Below are 21,052 nucleotides of genomic sequence, written 5' to 3'. Positions count from 1 at the left end.
GCATTCAATAAGGCACATTTTAGTGATTTGGAGGGGGATGGGAGACACGTGATATTTATGAGGTTAGATGGATTTCTATGTTGTTTTGAGACAGCAGAGTGTGAGAGGGAAAGGTGGTTGGGGCCTGGATTTGGTGATATGTCACCAGCTAATAAAAGCAGAAGAGTGAGATAAATATTGGTGGATGTTTGCGAGTGTTTGTACTGGTGGCCAATTGCGGTTGTCAAAGTACTTGCAGAGAGGTAAGTATAAATCTCATGAGTGTTTAGAAGAGGGGAGTGGAGAATAGAAGCTGTAATGTGTACAGAGGGGTGAGTTTCAGGGTGAGTGTAGAATGTGTTAAATTTGGTGAGAATTCCATGAATTGAAATTAGAGACAGTAGTTTGATGAACATGATGATGTTGTTTGTGTTTTATGGGTTAAGTGGAGTTAGAGTAAGTTGTTTAAGTAAGTTACCTTTTCTTGATGTTGTTCAATGTTTGTGCAACTGTTTTTTTTAACTGTTCGGATAACACACTTATTAATTCCACACTTAATAAATTCCAACAAGCTACCCCCAGCAAGCTGACCCCTTAACTGACTCTAAAGAAATACTGTCTCTGATTAGGAACAGGCCTACCTCTGAACATTTGGTCACCTGATTGAAATGCTAATTGATCATATAATAAATTGCACAGGGTGGGTTAACAGACTAAAACTACTCTAGCTATTCACAATAAATTCAATCACATACATAGGAAATTACAAGAAAAACATCACATACATTCAAATATAAGATGTGGTTTGTACGCAGCATGTGTGTCAGTCTGAGCCTGGTAGTATAGTAGCAATGATTTCACTGCTAGTATGTGTACGGTACATGGCGGTGACCGTGCTGGTACATCTGCATAATGTTTGCAAGACCTCACATGTGGGGCTAGCCAGGGGGCAAGACACAATGCATTATTTATTTTTATTTTATTTTTTAGGGTTCATAGGGCTCCACAAGGGATAGGTGTAGGTGGGGGGTGCAATCAATATGCTAGCTGTCAGGATCCCTGCTGGAATCCTGACAGCCAACAATGCCGGCACACAGGGGCTATTCCCACTCGTGGGTGTCCATGAGTCCCATAGAGTGAGAATAGAACCTGTGGCGAGCGCAGCGAGACACCGAGCCTGCAAGGGTATTCTTAGCGCAGGCCCTGCTGCAGGCAATCTGGTGGGCGGGATGCTGCTGTCGGGATCTTGACAGCTGGCATCCTGCCCTATACCCCGCCTCCAGCCTGAGGCTATTCAGTTTGTTTGGTGCAGGCAGGAGCCGGTACACCATTAGACAGTGGGGCTGCTTTAAAGCAGCCCCAAGCTTTACTGTTATGATTTTTTTTATTTTTCGTTTTCTTACTAGAAGTGCTAGCAGACAGACAGAGAGGAGGGGAGTGCAAATCCCCACCCCTAAATTCCCTTCCGCACACTGAAAATTACCTGTAACTATCCCTGAACCTATTTGGTAATAAAATTCAGAGAATTAGTCACAAATGTTTGCAAACACATGTTTAGCTGCTGGCCACGTCACGGCTTCTCCGATACAGCAGTCCTAAACTACATAATAGCAGTGCCCACATAGGGCCATGTAATTTGTCACAGTAGGCCTCATGATAAAGGCTATTACTAAAACACTTCCAGACAGAGAGCTAACTTTAGAAGTGCTAGCAGCACTAGGCAGTCCCCCGGATGCCAGCGCTGCTACTCCATCAGCCCCCTGCCTGCACCGCAACTCCGGCCCCAAGACTGGTAATTATGACGGGGCACTTGGGGGTCAGGCTAGCGCGGCCCCACGGTAGGACCACGGACTGCAGCTGTAGCACGATGGGACAGGTTAGTCTCACCTCTCCTTTAAATATGATTTTGAAAACTGGTATACCGTATATAATAATAATAAGATTAGGTTTAGAACAATTTTATCATGGTGGGTAAAGCAAAACAATCAGTAGGTTACACAACCAGGCCCCTTTATCAAAGTTATTTTTCATATTGTAAGTAATGATAGTGACTGGCTCACCTGATATATGTGCCCCCTGTATTCCCCTCTTTCTGTAAATTGTGTTGGCAGACCCCTTTCCCACCGCAAAAATTACCCGGTATTGACCCAGTATATAGCCGGATTAACGCGGGTCGTTGTGCGGTGTGAAAGGGCCAGTCACGAATTCCCAGGTCGCCTGACCTGATAATTCAACCTGGGAATAAATAAGGGTTATTACCGGGTCAGGTGCATTGAGAACGGGTTTCCCGGGTCGATGCGACCCAGAACCCATTCCCAGCATAGGGAGAGGCAGCGCAGAGATCATTTCATCTCCCAGCACGCCTCCGCACCCCCTGCCACCGGGGTCCCCACCCCCGATGGCAACCCACCCTGGCAATATGCTGAGTCGGGAAGCCAGTTCTCAGGGTCCAATGCCGGGTCGCACCCGGGAAGGACGCACTTCCAATTCCCGGGTGCAACCCGGCATTAGTGATCTGAAAGCGGTATAACTGAATTACCAGGTAATAAATTCTAAATCTATTATTGCCCTTTCAGTTCCTTAAAAAAAAATACAATCTAAATGCTTAGTTCCCTTTTTTGTTTTGCTTTATTTTGTATCTTATGTTTTTTAAAGCAGGGCCGGCTCCAGGAATGTTCCAATAGAGCGGCCGCGAAGGGCGAGACCCTTAATGGGCGCCGCACACTGGGGTCACCATATTGGACCCTGGTCCTGTAGCTTGCAGCAGCATACGTACGTCCCAGCTCGCCTCCAATTACCAGCAGTGGCTGCCTGTGTTACGATGAGGGAGGGGGAGTGCTGTGGGTGGGACTATGCTAAACTGCTCTGTGCGCGTTGTGCGTCGCCTGACGTCAGACGCTGGCACCACTCAGCGCGCACAGAGTAATTTAGCTTTAGTCCGCCTGCGGCCTACAGCACTCCTCATTGCGTCGGCACAGGTACTGTGGGGGCATATCTGGCACTGTGGGGGCATGTGTATCTGGCACTGGGGGCATATCTGGCACTCTGGGGACATGTGTATCTGGCACTGGGGGAATATCTGGCACTGTGGGGACATGTGTATCTGGCACTGGGGGAATATCTGGCACTGTGGGGACATGTGTATCTGGCACTGGGTCATATATGTATCTGGCACTGGGGGCATATATGTATCTGGCACTGGGGGCATATATGTATCTGGCACTGTAGTGGCATATATGTATCCGACACTGTGGGGGCATATATGTATCTGGCACTGGGGGCATATATGTATCGGGCACTGTGGGGGCATTTATGTATCTGGCACTGGGGGCATATATGTATCTGGCACTGTAGTGGCATATATGTATCCGACACTGTGGGGGCATATATGTATCTGGCACTGGGGGCATATATGTATCTGGCACTGTGGGGGCATTTATGTATCTAGCACTTGGGGTATATATGTATCTGGCACTGTGGGGCATATATGTATCTGGCACTGTGGGGACATGTGTATCTGACACTGCTTGGGGGCATATCATGTCTAGCTGGCACTGCTGAGGGGCATATCATGTGTATCTGGCACTGCTGAGGGGCATATCGTGTGTAACTGGCACTGCTGGGGGGCATATCATGTGTAGCTGACACTGCTGGGGGTACATCATGTCTATCTGGCACTGCTGGGGGCATATCATGTCTATCTGGCACTGCTGGGAGGCCTATCATGTCTATTTGGCATGGCTAGGGGGCATGTCATGTCTATCTGGCACTGCTGGGGGGCATATCATGTGTATATGGCACTGCTGGGGGGCATATCATGTCTATCTGGCACTGCTGGGGGGCATATCATTTGTATATGGCACTGCTGGGGGGCATATCATGTCTATCTGGCACTGCTGGGGGGCATATCATGTGTATATGGCACTGCTGGGGGGCATGTCATGTCTATCTGGCACTGCTGGGGTGCATATCATGTGTATATGGCACTGCTGGGGGGTATGTCATGTCTATCTGGCACTGCTGGGGGGCATATCATTTGTATATGGCACTGCTGGGGGGCATATCATGTCTATCTGGCACTGCTGGGGGGCATATCATGTGTATATGGCACTGCTGGGGGGCATGTCATGTCTATCTGGCACTGCTGGGGTGCATATCATGTGTATATGGAACTGCTGGGGGGCCTATCATGTCTATTTGGCATGGCTGGGGGCATGTCATGTCTATCTCGCACTGCTGGGGGGCATATCATGTGTATATGGCACTACTGGGGGGCATGTCAAGTCTATCTGGCACTGCTGGGGGGCATGTCATGTCTATCTGGCACTGCACTACTGGAGACATTATGTGTATCTGGCACTATACTGGAGACATTGAGGGTCATTCTGACCCGTTCGCTTGCTGCTTTTTATCGCAGCCGAGCGAACGGGTACCCACTGCGCATGCGCCGGCGCCGTAGTGCGTCAACGCATGCTACACGGGCGAAGGCCATAGCTGAGCTGCGATCACCTCTGCCTGATTGACAGGCAGAGGCGGTCGCTGGGCGGGAGGGGCGCAACGGCAGCATTTGGCCGCCATTTCATGGGCGCGGTCCGGCCAACGCAGGCGTGGCCGTACCGTGCGGGGAGGGAGCGATGAGTAGCTCCCGGCCAGCAAGCTAAAACTGCGCTGGTCGGGAGCTACTCTTGAAGTGCAAAGGCATCGCCGCTGTGCGATGCCTTTGCACTTCTGCGGGGGGCAAAGCACTGACATGTGGGGCGGACTAGCCCTGTGCTGAGCGTCCCCCCGCATGTCAGTGTGGATGATCGTATACGATCATCTCGGAATGAGGGCCATTATGTGTAAAGAACACTACTGTGGCTGTTATGTGTAAGGCTGCTAATTGTGTGCGTTGAGGGGGTGTAAAAATATATTTATTTACAGTTTGATAATATGAAATTGCGAGGCTACCCCCACTTTTCCAAGGGTGTGTGCGCCTTCGGCGCGCTCATGGGTGTGGGGGGGTGCGCTTTAACATTTTCTAGCTCAGGGTGCTAGTAGGCCTGGAGCCGGCCCTGTTTTAAAGGCAGATGTAACTTAATTTGGGGGTTCATTCTGAGTTGATCGCTCACTAGCTACTTTTTGCAGAGCAGCGATCAGATAGTCGCCGCCTATGGGGCAGTGTATTTTCGCTTTGCAAGTGTGCGAACGCCTGTGCAGGGGAGCTCTGCAAAAACATTTTGTGCAGTTTCTGAGTAGCTCTGAACTTACTCAGCCCTTGCGATCACTTCAGCCTGTCTGGTCCCGGAATTGATGTCAGACACCCGCCCTGCAAACGCTTGAGCACGCCTGCATTTTCCCAAACACTCCCAGAAAACGGTCAGTTGACACCCATAAACGCCCTCTTCCTGTCAATCTCCTTGCGATCGGTTGTGCAAATGGATTCTTCGTTAAATCCATCACTCAGCAACGATCCACTTTGTACCCGTACGACGTGTCTGTGCATTGCGGTTCATACGCATGCGCAGTAGTGACCTGATCGCTGCGCTGTGAAAAACGGCAGCGTGCAAACAGGTTGTAATGACCCCCTTTATTGGGAGAAAAGTGCTATAAAAATAACGTGATTATTATTATTATTATTATTATTAATATTATTATTATTATAATACATTTTTAACAAAAATGCTATGTCATTTGAAACCACTAGATGGCAGAAGTACTGCTTCAATCCAATTTAGAACATGCTTACTTCTACAAACTAACATTGAATTGCAGAAATATTTACTTATATTGGATGTGTCATAAAAATAATGTTGCTGCTAATTACTATTATTAGTAGAAGTAATTTTGTTTCAACAGAAATAGTTGGATATCATATTATTATATACTGCAGTCACACATTACCTCCAATTCATCTTGTCTGGTCTTTTCCATTAGTATTCCAACTGCAACAATTCCTTAACCCTTTAGCTGCAATAAACAACCTACAGTAAGAAGATGCTATTTTTCAAGGTGTAATGCCATTGGGCATTCCTTACACACTTTAAGATTAGATGGCTCTGCAAGACTCAGTCATCAACATATTTATATTTGATTTAAAAAAAACGAGTAAACTATAAAAGTGTCCGTTAGATATCGCAACAGAAGATATTGGCCCTCATTCCGAGTTGATCGCTCGCTAGCTGCTTTTAGCAGCATTGCAAACGCTAGGCCGCCGCCCTCTGGGAGTTTATCTTAGTTTAGCAGAATTGCGAACGAAAGATTAGCAGAACTGCTTGAAATTATTTTTTCCTGCAGTTTCTGAGTAGCTCCAGACCAACTCCTAGATTGTGATCACCCCAGGCTGTTTAGTTCCTCGTTTGATGTCACAAACACGCCCTGCGTTTGGCCAGCCACTCCTGCGTTTTTTCTTGGCACGCCTGCGTTTTTTTTAGCACACTCCCTGAAAACGCTGAGTTGCCACCCAGAAACACCCACTTCCTGTCAATCACACTACGAACACTCGAGCGACTGAAAAGCGACGCTCGACCTTGTGTAAAAGTACAAAGTTTTGTGTGAAAGTACTTAGCGCATGCGCAGAATTGCAGATTTTTCACCTGATCGCTGCGCTGCGAAAAACGGCAGTGAACGATCAACTCGAATGAGGGCCAATGTGTAATATTCAGCAACCATATTTTTTTTATTTAAATAAAATATCCATCAGTAGACAGAAGATGGCGCTGTATCACTATTATTACTAACACCGAGCATACAATTCCACTTCTATGAATGTTGCTCTATGAAGCAATAAAGCTTATTGTATTCAAAAGAAAAAATAATCCAATTACTATTAAATGACAAAAGACAGATTGCTCACACATGTAGGGATTATGCACTCATATAAATGATCATTTCAGGAGCCGCTTTAGTTTTCACGAGTTGAACATTCATATTAGGTAAGTGCATTTGTATCTACTGCGATTATGATAAAGCAGCAAGTAGAATCTTACATATGGAACAAGCTAATAAATGCTAGTTTTTCTGCCTTGTCAAACACTTAATAATGTAATGTGTAAAGGGGAAAATGTCAAAACTGAATTCTGAATTAGAAAATATTTAAAGATTTAGGTCATTAGTTTAAAACACATTCATTTTAGGGTCTAATTCAGCATGGATCATTGGGGGTCATTCCGAGTTGATTGCTAGCTGCCGCTGTTCACGGCGTAGCGATCAGTGGAAAAAACGGCTAATCCGCGCATGCGTATGCGCCGCAATGCGCACGCACGTCGTACGGGTACAAAGTCCTTTGTGGTTTTGCACTGGTTCTAGCGACGATTCCAAACGCACAGCCGATCACAAGAATACTGACAGGAGGAGGGCGTTTCTGGGTGTCAACTGACCGTTTTCTGGGAGTGTTTGGAAAAACGCAGGCATGGCCGGGCGTTTGCTGGGCGGGTATCTGACATCATTACCGTGTCACTCAACGCAGCAATCATCGCACAGGATAAGTAACTACAGGGCTGGTCTTGTTTTGCACAAAATGTGTTTGCAGGCGCTCTGCTGCACAGGCGTTCGCACTCCTGCAAAGCGAAATAACACACTCCCCCGTGGGCGGCGACTATGCGTTTGTACGGCTGCTAAAAACTGCTAGCGAGCAACGCGGAATGACCCCCATTATTCTGAGAAATTGCAGTTGTCTGCGAGTAGAAAGGCGCCGCCCCGACAGGAAGAAAAAACGCCCCGTGCAAGTTTGAGAATGCATCGCAGATCGCTAGCCATTCACAGAGGCATATGCAATTTCTTGAACATCAAAGAGTTTTTGCCATTTGAGGAAATGTGAGTAGGTCTGAGGCTGCGACTGAGATGGGCTGGAAGTGGTCTGCGCTGACGTCAGAGACCCTCCCCAAAAACGCCTGATTACGCCTATGTTTTTTCTGACACACCCAGAAAAATGGCAGGTTTCCAGTTCCACCCATAAACGCCAGCTGCCTGTCAGTCAAACAGTGGCTACATTGCGATTATCATCTGTGTGCATTTTCTGTCGATATTACCCCTCGCGCTTGTGCAATGTGAACGCTACACATGCGCAGTCGTTCAATAATCGTTCGATTTGAGACTGCTCTGAATAGCGATCCATGTTGAATTAGGTCCTTAGTTCTGATGGTGTAGGCTTTGTAATTTTGCATTATGCCTCATATGTTCAAGTAATCAAATTGTCCCTATGGCAGACAGTAGCTGGGAGCGGGTACTAATTACCCAGGCCTGGCATGCTGGAGGGGCCCGGCAGGGGCCCAGATCCGCCTCCCCAAATATATACTTACTGCTGGCTGGTGCTGGGCGGCGCCAATGATGTCCCTGGAAAGATGCACCACAGGCCAAGGACCCACTTCCAAGCAAGCAAGGTAGGAAGCAGGTGCCCTCTCCCTTATCCTACCTGCCCCCTTGAATAAATGGCGGCCCCTGTGGAGCAACCGGGGCCGCTGGACAGCCCCACAATTAATCATTTATTAAATTGTTTGGGGAGGGGATGTAGACACTCCCCCTATTTAGGCTACACCCCTGTTATATTACCGAGGCCCAGTGTGGCTCTCTATGCCCCTGACTTGTGGTACAGGTACTACAGGGTTGTCTGCACCAGTGCAAAATCTGTTCCAATAATTGATAGCTGGAGCAGGGTTGCCTGACACTCTGTGCCTGACCTGTCCTCCAGCAGGAGACAGTGTAGAGCAGTGTTTCCCAACCACGGTCCTCAAGGCACACTAACAGTCCTGGTTTTAGTGATATCCGGGCTTCAGCACAGGTGACTTAATTAGTACCTCAGTTATTTTGATTTAGCCATCTGTGCTGAAGCCTGGATATCACTAAAACCTGCACTGTTGGTGTGCCTTGAGGACCGCGGTTGGGAATGCCTGGTGTAGAGCTTCCAGTATGCTCTGGAAGCACTGAAGTAGCGTTACTGGCCACAGGAGCTATTATTATTATTATCCTTTATTTATATGGCGCCACAAGGGTTCCGCAGCGCCCAATTACAGAGTACATAAATAAACAGGAAAACAGCAACTTACAGTTGATGACAGTATAGGACAAGTACAGGGTAAATAAAAATAGTTACATCAACAGATGACACTGGAATAAGTATCAGGTGGCAGAAGACTGCTGGAGTTGATGCAGTTGAAGATTATTAAAGTAAAGGCCCATACACACTTGACGATAAAATGAGTGACGTCGTTCATTTCAGCCCTCATAAACGACGTCGCTCATTATATCGTCAAGTGTGTATGCATCTGACGACCTCCGATGCGCGGCCCCGCGGGACGTTAACGACCCTCGCTTATCTGTGGAGCATGTATGCTCAATTTCCACTATGGTCGTTACCGACCAGAGACGTCGTTGAATGTGTATGGTGTGAACGACCAACGACCAAGCCACTGTTCACCAGCCCTGTTCCCAGCTCATTATTTTAATAAACTGTTCAGCTTGGATGCTTCAACGATGAATGGTCTTTGGTCGTTGGTAGTGTGTATGCTCATGTCGTTTGCTCAGCTGTTCAAGGGAAGTCGTTAACGACATGTGCATCGTCAAGTGTGTATGGGCCTTAAGAAAGGATAGGCACATGAGGGAAGAGGGCCCTGCTCGTGAGAGCTTAGCTATGTAACAAAACAGCCTTTTCCTCGCGTGGTAAGTGCTGGGTAAAATGCAGAATCAGTGGGTTTCTCATGCATTTTATTGCAGACTTTTCCTTGCAGCTTCACCCTCTGTGACTTAACATGTGGGGTAATACATCTTAATTGAATTGGTGGCTGTGGGTATTTAGTCATGGGAATTAGGGTCTGATTCTGAGTTGGGAGTAAATAATAAAAAACAATACAAGGAAAGTAATTGTATCTGCAACAAACCATGGGCCTAATTCAGACCTGATCGCAGCAACACAATATTGCTCTAATGTGCAAAACCATGGTGGTCATTCCGAGTTGTTCGCTCGTTGACGTTTTTCGCAACGCAGCGAATAGGTGGAAAATGCACATGCGCTAAGTTATTTAACACAAAACTTAGCAGTTTTGCTGGTGGTCGTGCTGCGCTTTTCAGTCGCACTGCTGATCGGTGAGTGATTGACAGGAAAGGGGCGTTTCTGGGAGGTAACTGAGCATTTTCCGGGAGTGTGCTACAAAACGCAGGCGTGCCAGGGAAAAACGCAGGAGTGGCTGGAGAAACGGGGGAGTGGCTGGCCGAACGCAGGGCGTGTTTGTGACGTCAAACCAGGAACTAAACTGACTGAGGTGATCGTAATCTAGGAGTAGGTCTGGAGCTACTCAGAAACTGCTTGAAAATTTTTAGTAGCAGTTCTACTAATCTTTCCTTTGCTATTCTGCTAAACTAAAATACACTCCCAGAGGGCGGCGGCCTAGCATGTGCAATGCTGCTAAAAGCAGCTAGCGAGCGAACAACTCGGAATGACCACCCATGTGCACTGAAGGGGGGGGGGGGGGGGGGCAGATATAACATGTGCAGCAGAGAGAGTTAGATTTGGGTGGGGTGAGTTCAATCTGCAATCTAAACTGCAGTGTAAAAATAAAGCAGCCAGTATTTACCCTGCACAGAAACAATGGCCCTCATTCCGAGTTGGTCGCTAAGAGTCATCGCAACGCAAATGTACGAAATGTAAGTTTCTGCGCATGCGCAAATGCGTGATTACGCATGCGCGAGTACATACGTACGACAACTGTGCAAAATTACTCAGAAAAAAAAAAGCCGTAACTGGCAAACGAAAACGAGGAGTGGCGTGGGCGTGGCGGAGGCGAGACTTCGCAATGCTCCGACATGGGCGTGAAAGTGGGCGTACAGTGTGGGAGTATGCAACTTGCAATGGGCGTGTTTTTCGCAAATAAACATTGTCGCTGTTAAAACTAACATAGGAAACCGTAGCAACATTCACGCAGCAGCAGAGTAGGTCTGCAGTTACTCTACATTAGCGAAGTACTGGTACAAGTGTGTATGCAGTAATTAGCAGTTAATTGGAGAGCACATTCATCTGATGTCCATTTACTTGTTAATTAATGAGCAGATGAAAGTTACCAACCAGCAATTGTCTGAACACACATTACATGTTTATTCTACTCACATATTAATCTCACACACTGTCAAATAAGGTTGTTATTTTGGTTCACGTAGGTGTGTAAGCATTTTGTTTAAATGCTTTAATGTGTGTTAGACTACTAAATACAAACAAGTGAAATTATTATTTAAAGGTAGTGAAATCTGCTACATTGTTAAAAATTTCCCAACACCCACATAATGCAGCATACACTATTATTTAGTCTTAAAAGTCACAATAATATATGATTATAATATCTGTCAATGTTTTAAATGATGTCCTGTTGACCATAGATATTTTATTAATTTGTCGTGTCTGTTTACTTAATATGGACATTAAAGTGTGGTGCAAAGCATACCTGTTTTTTTTTTTTTTTTATTTAAGGAGAAATTGCAGATTGGTCTACAAGTGTCTATATGTTGACCTAATCTTTCTGGAACTAAGATTTACCTAATGCATTACCTTGAAGAAACTGCACAAATTTTTATTTTTTACATTTTATTTCTGTAATAATATTACACAACATTTAAACAACATGGCTCCACGTGAGTCTCACAGGCAGAGATGGACCAAGCAGCAAGCAGATGGCACTGACAATAATTATATAGCTGAACTCAGTACTCTGCAAATTTCTGCTTCTGTCAAAAGTATATTTTCAAAGCATAAATTAAACATATAACACACCCTGCCACACACAAATTTTAGACCAAATGAGAAAGAATTAGGATCCACCACACAAACACAACAATACACAGCACACTAGTAAGAGGAAGATGGCTCTGGTGTTTCTTATTAAAAACTCACAGGCTACAATTCCTCCAAACAGAAAAAAGACATTTCACTAAGAGGGAGTTATCCATTCTGGCCACACAAGCCAACTCCAAAATAACATAGAGGCAACAACAAAAACATGGGTGCTGCCCATCTGGAGAGACATCACTTTCTTCTTTTTCTCCCCGCCTGAGGCTGATCTTCTTTGCTTGGTCTGCGGAGTGACCTTCGTTGGGCCTGCCCAGTGGCCTGTTCTTCCTGGGCAGGGGCAGGGGAGGGAGCCGATGTGGTTGGCTCTCTGCCACTGTGGGCAAGGGAGACAGCGATGGCCTGGAGCCCTTGCAAGATGTTATTTGCAAGGCTTTGGTTTGAGGAGGCAAGTTGTTCTTGGCCCTGCCTGATCTCTGCCAGACTTTGGCAGAGTTGAGCAACACCTTGCTCAACACAGGTTTGGAGCTCAGTGAGCCGGACAGCTATCTGGCTTACCTCCCGGATGACCCCGTCTTGAAACGTATTTAGGCTCTCACCATACCTAGCAATTTCAAGCAGGATCTCCGGGATAGCAGAGGGTTGGGTGGGGGGGCCAGTAGGAACCTGCAGAGGTGGGTTTTGTAGGCCCACACTGCCAGACCCACTAGGTCCCTCCACCGCAGCCTCAACCACATAACCGTCCTGTGACTCAACCTGATCACCACCCTGTGCTGTGTTTTGTTGCAAGCAAATAGAAGAATGTGTGTGGAAAAAGACGGAAACAAAATTAGTTTAAGATTATAAATACAGTTCAAATTACAGACAAAAAAATGTTTAAAATTACCTTCCAAGTCATGTCCCGTCAGAATCTCAGGCAGGTCCGTGTCCATATGAGACACCCCTTGGCCCTCCTCATAACTGACACAGGCCATCGCCATCTCCTCCAAGTCTGTATACTCCACAGCGACAGATGGTCCTCCACCTGTAGCCCTTGAGGCATTCCACTCCGCAGCCCTCTTTGCCTTCAGGCGGGATTTGAAGTCGGCCCACCTACATATGTATTGTGAAAGAGGGACAAAGTTGAGTATTATTATTGTTCGAAGTAAATATATAGCACACATGTTCTGCTTGTGTTTGCTAGACATAACATCACATGTAACTACATTTTTTGGACAACTTAGCACAGAAAAAGGATTGTCAAGATGCACTTACCGTCGTCTCACTTCCTGCGATGTTCTGACGACAGAGCCAACTTCATTCACAGATTTTGTGATGTCTCTCCAGATGCGTTCTTTTGAAGCAGCCCCCATGTTTTTTGGCCCTCTATGTATTTTGGCCATGGCCTGCGTGACCAAGACACGCAACTCCCTCTTAGTGAATGCAGGCTGTCTTTTTTTTCGTCTGGAGGTAGCCTGTGAGGTTTCTTCTTGTTGGTCATCACCATCTTCCTCCTCACTAGCAGCTTCTGTCTGTTGTGTTTGTGTGGCTAAAGCCAATTCTCCCTCAGTTTGGTCACTATGTGTCTGTGGCAGGGTATCCCCACTCAATTGTTGTGGTTCAGAAGCAGACATTTGCAGAGTACTAGGTCCTGCCTCAACATCCGCAGAGGCGTATTCCAACATGCGCCTTTGGCACTCTAGGCGTCTTTGCTGCAATGCCATCTGCTGCTCTGCAATGCGGTCTATCTCTGCTGCGATTTGCTCACGAGAAGCCATGTTTGTGATGACGTCTGTACGCCGAGGTGTGTGCGCTTATATACCTACGTGCGAATCGTTAATTCACACAGGTGTACACTGTTATTCTGGTTAATGATTGCACTGCTTATTTAAGGGCCTACTTTGCACGCTGTGAGTGTAGGTAGTTTGGAGTTTCACTTGAGTTTGTTGGCTTGTGCGTGAAGGTGCTAGAGGAATTTGCAGAGTGAGTAATTGTCAAGCATACCTTTGTCCTTTCGTTTGCGTTTTGAATATAGACAGTGATGCATTTTTTTGGCGTTTTTTCGTTTGTGAGTATTCTGGAAATCGTCTTGTTAATTTTTTGATGTAAAAGTGTTTTTTAAATGTTTTTTTTTTAATTTTTTAAATACATATATATTTGGCAAGTCCATTTGTGAAAATAAACCTGGGCTTCTTTGTTTTGACTGTCATTTGTGTTCTCTTGTAGGTGCTTTGTTTTGGGTGACATAACCCTTGGATTTGTTGATTTATTTGTGTGCTAGAGAACACAAAGACTTTCTTTATTTTTGAGCAGGTAAGTGCCCTTGGCCTGTGTTTGTGCTTGTTTGTTTTAATGGTCTGTATGCTGTTTTTGACTGTCATTTGTGTTCTCTTGTAGGTGCTTTGTTTTGGGTGACATAACCCTTGGATTTGTTGATTTATTTGTGTGCTAGAGAACACAAAGACTTTCTTTATTTTTGAGCAGGTAAGTGCCCTTGGCCTGTGTTTGTGCTTGTTTGTTTTAATGGTCTGTATGCTGTTTTTGACTGTCATTTGTGTTCTCTTGTAGGTGCTTTGTTTTGGGTGACATAACCCTTGGATTTGTTGATTTATTTGTGTGCTAGAGAACACAAAGACTTTCTTTATTTTTGAGCAGGTAAGTGCCCTTGGCCTGTGTTTGTGCTTGTTTGTTTTAATGGTCTGTATGCTGTTTTTGACTGTCATTTGTGTTCTCTTGTAGGTGCTTTGTTTTGGGTGACATAACCCTTGGATTTGTTGATTTATTTGTGTGCTAGAGAACACAAAGACTTTCTTTATTTTTGAGCAGGTAAGTGCCCTTGGCCTGTGTTTGTGCTTGTTTGTTTTAATGGTCTGTATGCTGTTTTTGACTGTCATTTGTGTTCTCTTGTAGGTGCTTTGTTTTGGGTGACATAACCCTTGGATTTGTTGATTTATTTGTGTGCTAGAGAACACAAAGACTTTCTTTATTTTTGAGCAGGTAAGTGCCCTTGGCCTGTGTTTGTGCTTGTTTGTTTTAATGGTCTGTATGCTGTTTTTGACTGTCATTTGTGTTCTCTTGTAGGTGCTTTGTTTTGGGTGACATAACCCTTGGATTTGTTGATTTATTTGTGTGCTAGAGAACACAAAGACTTTCTTTATTTTTGAGCAGGTAAGTGCCCTTGGCCTGTGTTTGTGCTTGTTTGTTTTAATGGTCTGTATGCTGTTTTTGACTGTCATTTGTGTTCTCTTGTAGGTGCTTTGTTTTGGGTGACATAACCCTTGGATTTGTTGATTTATTTGTGTGCTAGAGAACACAAAGACTTTCTTTATTTTTGAGCAGGTAAGTGCCCTTGGCCTGTGTTGGTGCCTGTTTGTGTTTGTTCAAAGTGTTGTGTTTATGTTTGTTTTCCATTTGGGAAATAAATTTTTTTTTTGGTTACCAGGATTGATCTGCAAAGTAGTGTTTTTCTTTCCTGGACTAGCTACTAAATGGTTTTTTTTTTAAAATTTTTTTCTTTATATTTTGTATAATTTTTTTTTTTTTGGTGTTTGTGATGTGTTTGATGCTCTGAAATGTTGTAAGTAATTTTTTTGGGATTTTTCAAAATGAAATATGTATTTTTTTGACAATTATTAATAAAAAATTTTTTTTAAATTTTTTTTTCCATTTTGTTCCTGAATTGAACTCAGAAAAAATCTACGCTCCTGCAGTAAGTTGACACCACATTTTTTTTACATTTATTGTTTGTATATTTTTGTAACTTTGTTTTTGTATTATTCAACATTTTTTTTGTTTTTCTCAAAAAAGTGTGTTATGTCAATATTTATCGCAGCCGAAGCCCTACCTCCCCAACCCACGCCAGCACTCCCACCCCAACCGCCAGCCCCACAACCACAACCGGCTCCTCATCAACCAAGGCAACGGAGGCGTGCTAGGCCACCAATTTTCCGAACCCGTGTCCTACTTTTTGGGATGCCAGATGATGTGGTGGTGCGTAGATACAGGCTGCCACCACATCTAATCCTAGACACTCTCTCCATAATAGAGAGTGATCTGGAGTCTGAAATTCGGTATCCTACAGCAATACCACCATTGACACAATTCCTTGCTGTGTTACATTTTTTAGCTACAGCCTCATATCAGCATGTTGTGGGAGACCTGGTTGGCATGTCGCAGGGCCAGTTCAGTAAGGTCCTGCGGCGTGTCTGCCAGGCTTTCCTAAAGCGGGTGAAGCAATTCATTGATATGCCTTTGGATGTTGGTGCCCTAGATGTGGTGAAGCGGCAATTTGAGGAAGGTGGTAGTCGCTTCCCACATGTTATTGGGGTTGTGGATGGCACACATGTTGCTATTCAGCCACCAAGACATAATGAAGAAATTTATAGAAACAGGAAACTGTTTCATTCTCTGAATGTAATGGTTGTTTGTGGGCCATCCCTCCAGATCCTTTCCCTGAATGCCAAGTTTACTGGAAGTTCACATGATGCATATGTCATTAGACAATCAGGGATATGGCAGAGATTAAGATCAAGTCAACGAGCAGACATGTGGTTATTGGGTGAGTTGTTGCTAAATTTTGTTTAACAAAAAAATGTAACTTTACAAATATACTATTTCTAATTTTTGGATTTTCATCCAACAGGAGACCGTGGATATCCTTGCACCCCCTGGCTCATGACTCCTTACCGTAATCCCAGGCCAGGACCACAGATGGCATTTAACTCCGCGCTTACTGCCACTAGGCAGCTGGTGGAGCGCACAATTGGTGTCCTTAAAGGGCGGTTTCGTGTGCTCCACCGCACTGGTGGCGACATCATGTATTCGCCGGAGATGGCAAGTAAAATAGTGGTCCTGTGCGCAATACTACATAATATCGCGGTAAGGAGTAGTGTAGAGCTTCCTCAGGCAGAGGAATTGCCTGATGAGGAGCCAGGGGTTGTTCGACACTTCGGTGGGGGGAGTGTTACACGGAGGGGGAGCCAAGTCAGGGCAAGGATTGTTGCCGAATATTTCAGGTATAGTGTTTTGATATTTTCTTTTTAAAAATATTTAAAAGCACAGTATGCTTATGTTTTTTTATAAATGTTGACATTTTGTATGATATTGTAAAGTGATTGTGTAATGCTTTTGTTGTGTTGGAATGTGTAATTTTTCTTATCGTCAAAATCCGCAAACACGTTAAGCTTACAATGTTTGGTTAGAAAACAAAATACTGTAATGTTGCTAAATAGTGTCCTTATTTGTTTTATATCCTCAAATCCTGATTATGTAAACAAACACACAAACAAATGATACTCAATGTTGCCCACTTTGTGACTGTCCAGCTGAATGATCACACAAACTGTGGTGAGTACACATATATGTATAGTAATTTAAAATAAACTGTGTGTCTCTGTGTCTGTTTGTTTTTTTTTTTTTGGTTTATGATAAATATTTGCTTCTGCTAATGCGTATTTCCGCTCGTGCGAAATAACACTCTGCTCTTCACAGCATTGCAAAGATCAATAAAGTTATTAGAAATGACAACATAGATTTTGGACCAATCACATGCTAACAGACACTATAAATATATGCCCAAATAAGGAAAACGCCATTGCCATGATGCGTGCAGCACCGTTCACCAGGCGGGAGCTCCGCGTGCTGGTTGCGGTGATGGACCGCCGCGTAGGCCGCGTTGGGCGCTTCATCCCCAATCGGGTTAAGCGCGAGGCCTACGCGGAGGTCCACCGCCTGCTGCGGACTCGCGTCCGCAGCAGGCGGACAATCATCCAACTTGAGAGGAGGTGGAGTGATCTCCGCAGGAGGACTCCCGATCTGTTGGCGGAGATCCGCCAGCAAATACGAACTATGCATACACGAAGTAAGTTACATTACATAAGATTATTAGCATAAATTGTGCTAATGGGGGTAATTCAAAGTTGATTGCAGCAGGAATTTAGTTAACAATTGGGCCAAACCATGTGCACTGCAGGGGAGGCAAATATAACATGTGCAGAAAGAGTTAGATTTGGGAGGGGTGTGTTCAATCTGCAATATAATTTGCATTGTAAAAATAAAGCAGCCAGTATTTACCCTGCACAGAATAAAATAAACCACCCAAATCTAACTCTATCTGCACATGTTATATCTGCCTCCCCTGCAGTGCACATGGTTTTGGCCAATTGCAAACTAAATTCCTGCAGTAATCCCCTTGGAATTACCCACAATTTACACTAAGTGGTAGGCTAATTTCAACCAAGAGTGTCCTTTTTTTGAAAATAGGACAGTGTGTGTGGTTAGGGCAAACAGTACTGACTGTAGCAAAGTGCCACCAAACAAGTGAATGTTTTACAGAATTAATAACCAGGAAGGTAACTGTCCCCAAAATCTAGATCAGTGCTGTCTATATAATAAGGTGCCTGGAATAGTGATCTGGTGAGGTTGCCTAGACCAGTCAATATGACTCAATGGAAGAGATTAAGAAATGAGCTTCAAAATAATACTTTGGACTCATTTATTTTGATGTGAGCAACATGAAGAGATTTTTACAATGTAATTTTTTTCCCCAAAAATTAAAATTAGTCTTTTACATGGAACAGAACAGTGAAATTTCAAAATGTTTACTATGTAATTTAACATGATAACTATATTTTTTAATAATTCACATTATAGGACGACAACAACGGCAGAGCTCGCAGCCCCCTTCCCCTTCCCAGTCCCCCTCCCCTTCTCAATCCCCCTCCCCTTCCCAGTCCCCCTCCCCTTCTCAATCCCCCTCCCCTTCCCAGTCCACATCAGCTTCCCACGCCCCCTCAGCTTCCCAGTCCCCCTCAACTTCCCACTCCCCCTCAGCTTCCCAGTCCCCCTCAGCTTCCAACGCCCCCTCAGCTTCCCAGGCCCACTCCACTTTCCACTCCCCTTCTCACCCCACCTCTCAATCTCTTTCTGTCACCCCTTCTCCTCCTTCCCATACCCCTTCAACTTCAAAATCCCCTTCTCAGCCCCCCTCACCCTCTATTGGCTTAACTTTCTCTCCGCACCCCTCGCCCTCACAATCAGACCCACCCTCTGAAAATAAATCCCCAATCCAGCCTCCTTCCCCCATCCAGCCTCCTTCCCCCATCCCTCCTCCTTCCCCAATCCCTCCTCCTTCCCCCATCCACCCGCCTTCCCCCATCCAGCCGCCTTCCCCACCCAGTGAGTGGGCACAAGAAGCCCCTGATGTGTTTCCTGCAAGCCATCATGTTGCAGAGGAAAGTAAGTGTTTTAACATGTTAACAAAAAACACAAAACCTACTTAGACTTACAATGACAAAACATGCAGTGTTGTACTGTTGGAATTTTTGTACCAAGGACAACTATTTGTGTGATTATTCATCGTCTACATGTTGCTTTTCCATTTTTGAGAGTGAAATTATATGTACAGTGTTTATGTAGCCAATGTTTGGTGTGTCCACTGTAGGTCGACACTCATTTGGTCGACAGGGTTGCCAGGACAACAGGCTTTATATGTGTTAGGTTTTGTGGGAAACAGTTAGACCAGAGTGGAGTTTAGTATGTTGTTGGTCTTTTACACTTGTGCCTGTGTAGTCTTCATATTTGCACTTACAAATCACATGCTTCACTTTGTTAGGCAGCCTAATGACACAATGATTTGTGGTGTGAAAGTTACACTCTGAAAATTATGTTTGGATACATTCAAACCTGTTTGACCTTATTTAGTAAGGGCAGCTTTCAGGGATTGTGGGCATGCTAGGATATGTTGTCCTTCTGAAGATGTTGATATGCAGTGTGATGAGGCAGGACCAAACCCATAAAAATTTAACATTAAAAAACACAGATGTGAATGAATGCCAACATGGTGTAACATTGACGAAGATGGTAGTTATCTTTAACATGGGATGTTGCCCATAGCAACCAATAAGAATATACTTTTCAATTTTTTAACCACTTCTACAAGATAATATTAGTATTTTTCCAAGATTGCTATGGGCAACGCTCCATCTTAAATCGAACTCACATAGTAGTAAATGTACCCCATGGTCTTGTCCACTTTTTTAAAAAACAAAAAGGCTGAGCAGGCTTGTGTGTTGCTCTGCTAATGATTGTACCATAAAACAGCCATGATGTTGTAACTTTGCCATTAAGCAGGCCTGTCCAAACTGCGGACCTACAACTGTTGAGAAACTACACATCCCAGCATGCCCTGATACAGCTTTGCCATTCCCTGGCACCAAAATTGTGTCAAGGCATGCTGGTATATGTAGTTTCACACCAGCTTGAGTGATGCAGTTTGGACATGCCTGCATTAAAGTGTGCTTTGTGCCTTGCTTGTATAATAAGTAATGTGAGTAAGTTATTAATGTTTATGTTATCTCTTAATTTCAGATGTTGCCGTTGGAGATCCCACATCTGTTGCGGCCATTATTGGGAGCATGCGAAGCCATCTCCAGGCCTTGCTGGGTCTTGTTGACCGAATCCAATCGTTGTAATTTTTGTTTATAACACCCAAAAAAGAAAAAAAAAATATATTTTTCTTAAAAAAAAAAAAAAAAAAATTTTTTTATTAAAGTTAAGCGAGTGTTTATTATTTATTAATTCAATAAAGGAACAGCAGATTGACGAACAGACAATAATTACCTTAAACATTTCATACATTTAACGTAAGTTTGTTTAAATTTTAGGAAAAATATATGTTATTGTCTAAATAAACATGCAAACACCTTCATTCACATACTAAAACTCTACTTAAAAAATAAAAAAATAAAAATTTATACAAAGCACATTGCACACATCTATATTTATATATAAATACTTAAAAAGTTTATGTACAATTATGGCTACAAAGTGTTCTTCTGGTATTTGTAAAAGACTTAATTGATCATGAACATTACAATTCATTACACTAATTGGATTTGTAATTGAGGCGGCCTTGTGGACTTTTAATTGGAAGGTGTTATTCCAATTAATAGTAAAAAAAAAACCATTGTGGTGCGTTTGGCCGAAAAAGTGAGCACTTTTAATTATGAATGTGTAAATCTACTACAACTTAGTATTTTTACGATGAAGTATGTGTTAATGCGATGGTTTCGCATTGCTGCGATGTTTTCGCATTGCTGCGATGTCATTTGGCGTACGCCCACTTTGTGTAATACTGCGTACGAATGAGCAAAAATACGTTGGGGGCGGTTGTTCGCTAATTTACTACGTTAACGCAACTTTGCGAATAGGTTGTGCGAACGAAAAACTTAGCGACCAACTCGGAATGAGGGCCAATATAACCCACCCAAATCTAACTCTCTCTGCACATGTGTGAGAGTGCAACGTCAGGGCGTATAGGATCGGTACCACTTACCGGACGCCGCC

The 21,052-nt window shown here is 44.3% G+C and overlaps 1 protein-coding gene across 1 annotated transcript; it reads left to right on the top strand.

Annotated features, from left to right (window-relative positions):
• The first annotated feature begins 15,466 nt into the window (after positions 1–15,466).
• LOC134985313 (putative nuclease HARBI1) lies at positions 15,467–18,545 on the top strand. The gene is made up of 4 exons (XM_063950451.1): positions 15,467–16,265; positions 16,350–16,722; positions 17,032–17,053; positions 18,359–18,545. The coding sequence occupies exons 1-3, from the start codon at positions 15,521–15,523 to the stop codon at positions 17,033–17,035; spliced, it is 1,122 nt and encodes a 373-aa protein (XP_063806521.1). The 5' UTR covers positions 15,467–15,520; the 3' UTR covers positions 17,036–17,053; positions 18,359–18,545.
• The last annotated feature ends 2,507 nt before the right edge of the window (positions 18,546–21,052 follow it).

Source organism: Pseudophryne corroboree, chromosome 1 (genome assembly GCF_028390025.1).
Source record: "Pseudophryne corroboree isolate aPseCor3 chromosome 1, aPseCor3.hap2, whole genome shotgun sequence".
NCBI lineage: Eukaryota > Metazoa > Chordata > Amphibia > Anura > Myobatrachidae > Pseudophryne > Pseudophryne corroboree.
This window is presented reverse-complemented; position numbering and strand designations above follow the sequence as displayed.

What these genes read in the sequence shown, in the direction of transcription:
- LOC134985313 (XM_063950451.1), top strand. Translation starts at nt 15,521, where the DNA reads ATGTCAATATTTATCGCAGCCGAAGCCCTACCTCCCCAACCCACGCCA. An exon ending in AGCAGACATGTGGTTATTGG is followed by an intron (nt 16,266 to 16,349) that starts GTGAGTTGTTGC and finishes TTCATCCAACAG; the next exon opens with GAGACCGTGGATATCCTTGC.